General features: G+C 37.9%; 2 protein-coding genes across 3 annotated transcripts in view; both read left to right on the top strand.

Moving 5' to 3' along the window:
- LOC109823668 (serine/threonine-protein kinase STY8-like) overlaps positions 1–2,887 on the top strand; it is a 13,491-nt gene extending 10,604 nt beyond the window's left edge. The window contains exons 12-16 of one of the 2 annotated variants that reach the window (XR_002242435.1): positions 258–338; positions 417–467; positions 561–701; positions 1,101–1,227; positions 2,551–2,887. Coding sequence is in view for 1 of the 2 variants with exons in the window: in XM_020389993.1 (XP_020245582.1) it covers positions 258–338; positions 417–467; positions 561–701; positions 1,101–1,154 (327 nt within the window). In the remaining variant the exon portion in view is untranslated. Of the gene's footprint in view, positions 1–257; positions 339–416; positions 468–560; positions 702–1,100; positions 1,557–2,550 lie in introns of those variants that run through there. The other variant, XM_020389993.1, reaches the window with a different exon arrangement.
- LOC109823920 (probable serine/threonine-protein kinase WNK7) lies at positions 7,872–10,857 on the top strand. The gene is made up of 7 exons (XM_020390372.1): positions 7,872–7,928; positions 8,023–8,060; positions 8,354–8,581; positions 8,677–8,897; positions 9,091–9,248; positions 9,365–9,797; positions 9,904–10,857. Exons 3-7 carry the CDS (start codon positions 8,418–8,420, stop codon positions 10,722–10,724), a joined length of 1,797 nt encoding a protein of 598 aa, XP_020245961.1. The 5' UTR covers positions 7,872–7,928; positions 8,023–8,060; positions 8,354–8,417; the 3' UTR covers positions 10,725–10,857.

The following is an 11,067-nucleotide window of genomic DNA, read 5'->3' as shown; positions in this document are numbered from 1 at the left end:
GTTGGTGTTTGTTAGCCATGGCTGTGAAAATCCATTATGAATTCTGTTATATTTCCTTTAATTGTGCTACCTTTTAAAGTTATAAGTAACTATGATAACAATATTCCTTTGATGTTATCTACAAGCATTCCTTTGCAAGTCTTTGTAGGTTGCCATGGTATATGTGTAGCTGGTAGATGATAGTAGTCGCAAATTAAGTTGAACTTACCGCCGGTTTACCAATTTCTAATTCTATTTATTTTCTTCTATTTTTTAAGGTTATCAATCATCAACCTTACGATCAAAAGGCTGATGTATTCAGTTTTGCGATTGTGCTTTGGGAGCTTGCAACATTAAAGGTAACTTGAAAACTTCACTTCTCAGCTAATCAAATGTAAGCTTTTTTTTCATCAATCCGTCATTGTATCTCTGTGCAGCTACCTTATGAAAGTATGACCCCTTTACAAGCTGCCCTAGGAGTGAGACAGGTTTGTACGGGCTAATATCCATGTTACATCTATATGCAGCAGTGTTTCTTCAAAATGACAATCCTCATGTGACCGGTTTCTACGTAACATCAGGGGAAACGCCCGGAGCTTCCTCCGAATGCACACCCTGGACTGTTGGACCTGATGCAGAGATGTTGGGATGCAGACCCCGCTGCACGCCCCTCATTTCAAGAGATTCAAGTCGAACTAGAACAGCTTTTAAAACTTGTTCAGGTATATCTCTCTGCCTCTCTTATGCTCACCTTGACCCCTTGTAGCAACAGATGTTTGGAACTTACTGACCCTGTAGTTTCAGGGTTGCAGATGGACCCCCTGGGTCAAATCTTTTTACTCTTCTTAACTTGGTGAAATTTTGAAACATGTTACCCATGGGTGAAATTTTGAAACATGTTACCCATGGGTGAAATTAATGAGTATCTAACGGTAAAAAAGTATTAAAAAAAATTAACTCAAAGGGGTCTCTTTGCAACAGCGAAACTACATGCATAGTAAGTTCAGAACATAGACAGTGCAGGGGTTCTCTGCGCAGTTAAACATATTTTCTATCGTCATCACAAATAGTGCTATTGGAAGCAATATATCATCAACTACCTGTCTTGGTTTCTATATCAGGCTCCTGGGGAAACAAGTCAGAAAGGAAATTTTTTGGATGAAGCAGACAAGTAGTTGTTCGACTCTGAAGATGCATGCCATTCTCCTCCTCGTCAACAACTGCTGGAAAATTCTTGAGCTTCTGTAGGTGAGTCCTAGCTTCGGCGAAGTGCAAGATTCTATTTGATCTCCTGTTCTCTTCCATGGTCTTTAGTTTGATCAATTGATGGAATCCATAGAAGTTTGAGAATCTGCCGTAACACTGACTAAATAAGAACACTCAAAACATGTAATTTTTACGGCTGCTGAAAGCACTTCATTTTACAGTTGAGCTTGTCTTTACAGAAAATAAATAGTTATCTTGATGCAAAAATCAAGCGGACTGTATCTTTAGTCTAGGCTTGCAGAATTGGTAAATTGAGTGATTGGTAAAAAGAGCAAATTCTTCCTCTTGAAAAGTATGAGGTTCTTTTTTTAGGCTCTTGACTCTTATGTTTGTCGAGATTAATATCCTGGATACGTGTCTTGATTTTTGTGTTCTTTGTTGTTGCCCTGTTGTGGGTTACGGTTTCACACCCTCGATTTTACCCTGAGCTCAAGTTCAGATAGCTTAACAGCAGTGAATAAGATGATGAAGTTGACCTTCTCAGTTGCTGTTCAACCTCTATTTGATATGATGATATTACTTGAGTCCGATGTTTAGGAGTAGATGTTCTATCAGAACATCTCCTAGAATGGAGTGGTCTGTTTGAAGCTAATTCTATCTATAGTGAAAACTACCCCCACTTCGATAGGGTGGTTTCTAACAGGATTCCTATTTGATCTTCAGTAGGTGCAGGTTGAGTATAAAGAGTATGAACCGTAATTGGCTCATTGTGTAGCTTTGTTTGACTAATAAACTGGTTGGGTAAGTATTAAGTATGTTGATCTAAGAGCATGTTTGGCGACACACTTAATTTGATTTATAAATAACTTTTTTACTTGTAAGGTACAAGAATAAACCTGACATCCTTATTTTACATCTACTGCGACTTTGTTAGTACGAAGCATAAAGATTGTGCAATGAGTTATTATCCATGCACATAGGGAATTCTTCACAAGTCTTAAATCACATTTATGTTTATAAGAAAATTAGAAATCCTTGATCATATTATTAAAAGGAAAATAATAATAATAAATGAGAGACAGACGGGGCATGTATTTGTGACATTATAATATTCATTTGTTCTGATTTTGGCTTTAGAGTACTCTTTGCAGCTTGCATAAGATTTCATATGGTTCTTTCCATAGGGACAGACTAGACTCTTTGTATGGCTCGCTCTTACTTAATGAAATTTGAACTATGGCAAGGACCTGATTGTTCCAGGTTCATTTGATGGTTTAAGGTCACTTCAGAGTATATATATGGTTGGTTTAGTTTTATTCTCTTCTTTAACATGATTAAAATTTTGTAATGTGATGTACTATGCAGGAGAGACCATTTGGCGCTTGTGCGTGAATCTGTGTGATCGATTTTACATTAGGGTGTAATTCCAAAGTCCATAATATCTTTGATGGAAGTGGGGGGCGGATCCAAGGGGTGCCCGGGTGGGCAGATGCACCCCTGGAGATGTTAGTTTTGTAGATCACGTCGAGAGAGAGCTTTCCGACAACATATTATAATAGTGATTTCGATAACCAAGTCAAAAGTTATGGTTCGGGTAAGTTTTAGCATCAGTATATGTTTCCAGCTTGCTGCTAATTATTTTGACATTATCTTATTAAAACATTTATATCCCAAGCTATACATTTTCAAATTGAATTCTATATATTTTTGTAAATATATTCTTGTAATACGTCACCTTAAGATAATTATGGGTTTTTTTTTTTTTTTTGAGTGAAAATAAGGGATTTCCCTATCAATAGATTACTGATAACCAAAATAAGATGTGCATACAAAAGAAGATATCTACTGCTGATTAAGGTCACGTCTCCGAGTTGGAGAAAAAAGGCCCAATCAGAAGGAGATGTCTTGGAGGAAAACATCAAAAAAACACCAAAAAACTAACTTCAAACCAAAGAAATGGAAACCACTACGACCCGTATAGATTGCTTAAGCACCAGCAGGATGACAACGGGGGATCAAGGCATCATGTTGCTGTCCTCGCTCGACTCAGCTTCGAGAATGAGCTTCTTCGTCCGGAGCGCCTTCTTGGAGTTGGAGGCCCCTGACTAGGAGAGAATGAAGTTAACATGCTTCTTGATGATTAGATGAGGGGAAGACATGATGTTAGAGAAGAGGAGGTCGTCACATGCTTTCCACAGGACCCAGTTAATGGTTGGGAAACAGACACCCCATAGAAGACGGACGGAGGCATGGATGGATGGGTTGGAGCAGATTGCTAAACACTGGTCGATGTTAGCAGGGAGGGAGCCGATTCCTAATTTGAGAAGAAAAGGAGCCCAGATGAGATGAGTCACGTAACATGATGTGAAGAGATGGTCATGAGTTTCTTGCTCGGAGCAAAACATACAGCACGAATCAGCTAACCATCTTTGAGAGGCGAGTCTGGCTTTGCTCTTCAGTCTAAGAGAACTGAGGAGGCAGAAGAAAATTTGGATTTTACTAGGCAGCATATTATTCCAGATGATTGAGAGATGCTTGAATCGTATCTCAACATCAGCTAAGGTGTGATGGAGAGATTTGACAGTGAAAGTTTTGGAGGCTGTTATCGACCAAGAAGGACAATCTGGACGAAGATAATTATGGGTTAACTTCACAGAACCTACCCTCCAAAACTTTACGGGGTTTCCCAGCGAAACCTCTCTGAACTTTTTTGGTTCCAACAAACCCTGCGAAAAAAAAAAACTGCTAGTTTTAACCCACTCACGTGGGAAGCACAAGACTCAAAATGCCCAAAATACACCTCTCTGACAGAAATCCACAATTTCTGAGCCTATCATAGTCAATAAGCTCATTGAAGTAACCAACAATTTCTAAAATTCCTCAGTAGAAGATATCCCTCCCTACATTATATGCATCCTTTACATCAAAATTATTGTAGACAAAGATCAGTTCCGTGTTTTCACCAACATCACATATCTACAAGCCAATATATAATCACCATTAATATATTACAAGAGCAATATACTTGTAATATAGTTTTTCTTACAACTTACCAATCCTTTTTATAGGATACAAATTAACTGTAAATGTACAAAATAAAAAGGCTCGAGTACATGATGGTCAGTCCCAGAGACAGCAATCTTATTTATACACACGCGCGCATTCACAAGCACACTACTACGATGATATATCAGAATAGAGATAGATTATGAATCGTGAATACGGATTCATCATGAACCATCCCTACACGAGTGGCACTGTTCAGGACTTGCAATTTAAAATTGTTCTCCTGAAAAGGGAACGGTTGTAGCCTTCTGCGAGTCGAAGCAACATGGAGGTGGATGTGGTGGCGCGGGACGCCTCCAGTGAAGTCAGCCGGTGAAGGGGACCAGAACGGGTTGCGCTGAGTCGAAGCAGGCAGTGAAACTGCAGGGAGAGTACGTTGAGATTCGGAGGCATCGGTTAAGTGCATCCAGAGTTTTGCTGTGAACCTTTGAAGTAGAGAGAGGTAAAGGCCTTTTATGTATTGAGTTTTGGGGTTTTTTTTAAAGTAAATTGAGTGTTTTTTTTTTAAATTTTGTATCATGACTCACAAATAATAGCAGGTGCCTTCTTAAACAACTCATCCCCAAAGCTCTATTATTTCTTATAATTTTGAAGAATAAAAATGAGAACTTCAAGATTAAATGAAACATTATTTGCTTTATGGTAGAAGAAAAAAATACTCAGCATCTACCAATGCCTCGCTATCGCATAGTCCACCCATCTCTGTCAATCATAACCATATAATATCAAGAGTGACACTACAGGCACACCATGTGCCACACCCTCAACCACTCTCCTCTCTCTGCTACAGTAACCAGGGCCTACATGAGATTTATTTATGAGATTTATTTATAAATCTCACGTGGGCCCTAGTTACTGTAGCAGAGAGAGGAGAGTGTGGCTAAGGGTGTGGCACATGGTGTGCCTGTATCATTTTTGTAATATCAATCAAACTCTTTAAGTATTTTTATTTTGCTTGAAGTTTTTTTCCGTGGACGTAGTGGGCAAGTTTGCCGAACCACGTAAATCTCGTGTCTTTACTGTTTTCTGGCTTTTGGCTATTGTTTGTAGGTTCCCTCGACAAGTCAGTCCTAGAACTGATGAGAGGATGGATGTATATTTCATTCTGTTGAGATATTTTACTTTCTATTCTTGCTTCCTTTGTGAAACGAGAATATAGTGGTTGGCTTGAGCTTTTGTGAAAATAAAAGCCAGGGCTTTCCCTCGTGTGATATCGCTTCTGCGGCGTGAGGGCGTGACTCTGCGCCCAACACCTTCTGATATTCAAAAATATACTCTTCTAATCAATCCCCATCAAATATTTGCAAAAGTTCTAAGCTCTCATGTATTGTCGCAACAAATACCTTAATGGCATGAATTCAACATGTTATATGTGTGATGTGTCTCTAGTATTTTCAAGTGGGGTCCATTTTTTAACGTCTCTCTTTCACAGTGAATTTATCCTCAAGTGATGCCGTAAATACACTTGTACTTTCTCTCTCTGTCCTAATCACATTAATCAGTCTTGTTGTTCAGAAAAATAAAATGGAAGAAATTGAAAGACCCTAAAGTAATCCATTTATACAACTTTGTGCAACCAATTTCTCCAAAAACTTTTTACTTAAACTAAACTTTCCAAAAAATAAAAAACAAATTTTATTATGTGCATTGCAGTAGAAAGGGTGGGGTTCATTCCTATCGACCCTCAATTATTTTGATGGTGCTTAATATTCCTAAATTGACATTTTTTTGGAGCAGGTAGCCCTTCTTTTTAATGAAATTGAGGGGTGTTAGGTGCTATGAGATGATATTTATTATTTAAATTTATAGATGATGGAGTTATATTCAATTAGCCCGAAAAGAATACCCACTAGTGAATCAGGCTAAAACTGTGCACCATAGTCATTTTTCTCTTGAACGAAATTTAATAGAGTCTATTGCAAAATTATTTATGTTATAAATATAAATATTTAATTTTGACACATCGAAATAGGCTTTTATGATCCCCCCAACTCCCCTCTTTGCCAATGGTTAAGGAAACAATTTAAATATATCGTTACTGACCCAAAAAAATAATAAATATATCACTGACATATGTCATTAAAGAACTCCAAAATTAATATAAAATATGTTTATTAATTAAATTCGATGAAAACAAATCCAATCAGTTCTATCCCTATCAAAGTATAACTCCAACATCATTCCTGATCTGACTCAATTTACTATTTCTAAATGAATGAGTCATTGTGGTTTGATTTTCTTATTTCTTGTATTTGTGAAAATTTAAGAATTTCAAGAATATCCACTAATATCTCACAGTCGTATACTCCACCTACCTCTGCCGATTCGTAATAAAATAATATGAATTAAACTCTTTTGACATTTTCATTTGAGTAATAAATAAATTTTTATTTTGATATTCAGAAATATACTATTCCATTCAATCTCTCATATATTTTCTACAATTTTTTTTTCTCTTTGGCCCTTCAAGATTATCTACTAATAAATTAGGCTAATATGGTATAGGAGTCACATTCTCTCAAACCAAATTTAGTGGAATCTATTTGAAATTTAATCATTTATAAAATTACTATTTTAACAATTAGATTGCCTTTTGGAAGCGTTGAAAATAGGCTTCTATCTATGGGGAAGGCTTTGGCAGCGTTAAGGAAACAATATAAATGAATAGAAATGTTAGGGGCACAACCCCAACCACACCCTCCACCATACCTCATCTCCCGCTATAGTGCATTGGGCCCCACATCAAATTTTTTTAAAAAAATTGATGTGGGCCCAATGCAATATAGAGGGAGAGGAGGTGTGGTGGAGGGTGTGGTTGGGGGTGTGCCCCTATCACCCCTCATAAATGAAACACGTGATTAAATAATCCAAATCCAAAAGCCCATAAAAAAAAAATTCTTTAATTAACCCATTAAAAACAAAATCCAATTGATACCATCCCTATCTGAATCCCAATCTAATTCCCAAGCCGACTCAACCGTCCTATTTTCTTAATCAAATTAATCTTTCCAAATCAAATCCTCACCGTTCAATTCTTACACGTGTCTCGATCTCCCGCCAACCGCTCCCCCTTTCTTAAATCGGTTAAGCTCCCGCGATCTCCGCCCGTCAATTTTCCCAAAACCGAGAGATTTCGCAGCGCCCTCCCTCTCCCTCTCTCACGATTCCTAGGGTTTTGGCCCGCTCGATCGCCTTCGTTCTGATCCGATTTCTACCGAGTTTTGGAGTTCGTTAGGGCTTTGCTCATCGCCTGGCCTCAGATTCATCTCGATTCCTGGGGTTTTCTTCGTGTTCTTCGTTCGGGAGCTAATCCTAACCCTAGTTTGCTGACTGGCGGCGATCATGAGTTCGGTTACAGACCATGTCACATCCTTGTTCTCTTTTTCACATTGATATAGATATGAAAAAAAAACTATACGAAATTTCTAAGATCTTGAATACAAATTTAAATGGCACTCAGATTCGAAAAAAAAAACTATACGAAATCCAATTATTTGCATCAAGTATATACAATCTACCTTATAGGTGTCTGTAGGCATCACTAATACTGGATCCAACCAGATAACTCCTTTGTGATTGGTTGTTAACTGAAGTCTGGAATTACTATTTGTTCCGGATCCGATGAGCCGCCGGATCCTGACGTCATCGAGGTTGATCCCACTCGCCGTTACGTTTGCGTAAGATCCCTCGATCTTTCCGTTTAATTTAGATTTTGATTTGCTGTTATTATGTTTTATTTTTATTAAAAATTTGTTTTTTTTTTGTTTACAGTATAAGGACATACTAGGTAAAGGAGCATTCAAGACTGTGTATCCTTTTTTCTACATTAGCATTGTCTAAATTGTGGTTCTTTTTTTTTTTTGGCCTGTAGATAGTAATGATGTTAGCTTAAGAGTAAATTACATAAAATCCCCATGAGTTTTTAAAAGAGATACTTTACCCCCTTTATTTGTATTTGTATTTGTATCTTTTACATTCAAGTTGGTTTTCTTAGAAATTAAAAGGAAGGGGATTGAAGTGTCACTTTTAAACACTGAGGGGGGTTTTATTGCAATTTATCCCTACTTAAATTGTGTGTGCCTTAATTTGGCTTGAACGAAAGATATAAGGCTTTTGATGAACTTGATGGGATTGAGGTGGCATGGAGTCAGATTAAGCTTGATAATATGTTGCAAACCCCTGAAAACTTGGAGAGGTTGTACTCTGAGGTTCATCTCTTGAAGTCTCTGAAACACGAGAACATTGTTAAATTCTACACCTCGTGGGTTGACGAGGGGAACAGGACTATTGACATCATCACCGAGCTTTTCACTTCGGGCAGCTTGAGACAGTATATACACTTGACTTACCCTTTTCTTTTGAGCTCTTATTGATGTTGGGTTTAGTTTCTTGGTTTAGGATTAGTGATCTCATTTCAATATATAGGTATCGTAAGAAACACAAGAAGGTTGATATGAAAGCTGTGAAGGGATGGGCGAGACAAATATTGACGGGCTTGAACTATCTCCACAGTCAGAAGCCCCCTGTCATACATAGGGATTTGAAATGTGATAATATTTTCATTAATGGAAACCATGGTGAGGTGAAGATTGGAGATCTTGGGCTGGCAACTGTTATGCAACAGACTAAAGCCCGGAGTGTGATTGGTATCTAGATATTTTTTTCACTGACCTGATTTTACTTCTTAGGACATGAACTTTGACTATTGCTTGCATGTTTACATGAATGGTTTTCATTGACAATGTATATACTGTTTGTCTATATAATTGTAATGCAGTTAGCTCTGAGATAAATTGTTGTACTGCTTGTATTTATGAAATGGTTTCTCATATGTTGCAGGGACACCTGAGTTTATGGCACCCGAGCTCTATGATGAAGATTATAATGAGTTGGTTGATATATACTCGTTTGGGATGTGCATGCTGGAAATGGTTACCTTCGAATACCCCTACAGTGAGTGTACAAATTCTGCTCAGATATTTAAAAAAGTCTCTACTGTAAGTGTACATTCTTATGCTTAAAGCTCATTAATTTTTTTTCCTTAGTGTTATATGCAGTTATTTATTACCAATGAAAGTTTAAGTTAATTTATCTTTTTTTTTTTAATTTTCAGGGTGTCAAGCCTGCTGGTCTTTCAAAGGTTAAGGATCCAGAAGTGAAGGCCTTTATAGAGAAATGCTTGGTACCAGCTGCTGAGCGTTTGTCAGCGAAGGACCTTCTGAAAGATCCTTTTCTCCAATCAAATGGGGTTCAAGCGAATGGTCCTTTGCAGTTACCTGAATTCAACATACCAAAGTCATGTTCCTCAAGAGAAAAGCCAGCTCTCAAGGTAGAACCTAAAAGTAGTGCACAGCAGATGAAACCATCTCAAGGCACTCAGGTAGTTAGCGCAGGGCCTCCAATTGTAACTGCAATTGAGAAATCTGGTGGTGAGAGTGTGACTCTGCAGGTCCTGCAGAGGAGGAATGGCATTAAATTTAATTTGAAAGGGCAGAGAAAGGATGAGAAGTTTGTATCTTTGGTATTACGGTTAGAAAATGAGGACGGTAACTACACTTCTTTACCAATATTTTTCCCTCTGCATTTTATAAAGAAAACTATTAGTAATGGAAACTAAACCTATGTCTAACAATGCTTTTTTTCTTTGTGCAGGTAAAGTAAGCCGTATTGATTTTAACTTTTTCCTCGACAGTGATACAGCACTTTCAGTTGCAAGTGAAATGGATTTTCAACAACTTGAACTCGTCAACAAGGACATCAAGTTTATAGCAGAGTTGATCGATCTTATACTGGTGAACTTGGTATCTGGATGGAAGCCATGTGTTGATATTAATCATCTTGCTTCCGAAAATGGACATGGAATCCTGAATGATGAACAAAGAAATCTGGAATTGGTCAAGGATGCAGAAAGCTCAAATGGATCACTGCATATTGTTTCTGGAGCTGCCCAGCTCTCCAACTACCCCTCTACTAGTTCTGGCTTAATTGAAAACGACAAGCATCCGATAGATGATTGTGCTGATCAGCACTGCAAACTTAATGGTGATTTTGAATCTTCAAATGCTGCTGTCTCAAATTTTGACGGCTCATTCTCTTTGGGATTATCATGTACAGGAGATAAGCCCCCAAATGCATGCATGTACTCTCCTTTGGGCTGCATAGATTCTAACGGGTACAAGATGGAGGGAAAGGTAAAGGACACACTATCTGCAGTAGTTGAAAATGGTGCTCTTTTCGAACAGAAGACTCTGCGAGTTGATGTAAGCAGCAATGTGCCGGCCATTCTTGGTGTTTCAGACGATAATTCTCTACTGAGATTGGTTGATGAAGTTGATGAGGAGTTGAGAGTGGAGTTGGATATGTTAGACTTGCTGTATCAACAGGTAATGAAAGACATATCTCGGAAAAGGCTGGAGGCCATTGTGGCAGCAAAGAGAAGGGCGGAGGAGAGGAAGCAATCGTTTAATCTCTGATCTTTCCTCCTCAACATGTTTGCTTTGTATTTTCTGTGGGAGATAATCCTTAGGAAACACTTTAAACAGCATTATTATAGCTGTTTCTATGTCCTTCTTTTTTATGCTAATGGCATTGGCATCTTGGTTACTGCTGCTGCTATTTGCCGATATATGCTTTCCCATTTAGTATTTATGCTTTCTGAGTTTACTTAGGAAATTTTTGGCATGGAAGTCAGTTAAATTATCCCAGTTAAATTATCCCATTTTTCTATTTTCCCGGCTAGAATAGGTGCGAGTCATTGTTCAAAATGCCAGAAAGGATGGCATGGAATACAAACATTTAGCTCTAATTCTTTACTGA

Source organism: Asparagus officinalis, chromosome 9, assembly GCF_001876935.1.
Source record: "Asparagus officinalis chromosome 9, Aspof.V1, whole genome shotgun sequence".
NCBI lineage: Eukaryota > Viridiplantae > Streptophyta > Magnoliopsida > Asparagales > Asparagaceae > Asparagus > Asparagus officinalis.
This window is presented reverse-complemented; position numbering and strand designations above follow the sequence as displayed.

Excerpts from the sequence above, each read along its gene's own strand:
- LOC109823920 (XM_020390372.1), top strand. The coding sequence starts at position 8,418 with ATGTTGCAAACCCCTGAAAACTTGGAGAGGTTGTACTCTGAGGTTCAT. Across the intron at positions 8,898-9,090 it reads TAAAGCCCGGAGTGTGATTG|GGACACCTGAGTTTATGGCA; the intron begins GTATCTAGATAT and ends CATATGTTGCAG. Across the intron at positions 9,249-9,364 it reads TATTTAAAAAAGTCTCTACT|GGTGTCAAGCCTGCTGGTCT; the intron begins GTAAGTGTACAT and ends TTTAATTTTCAG.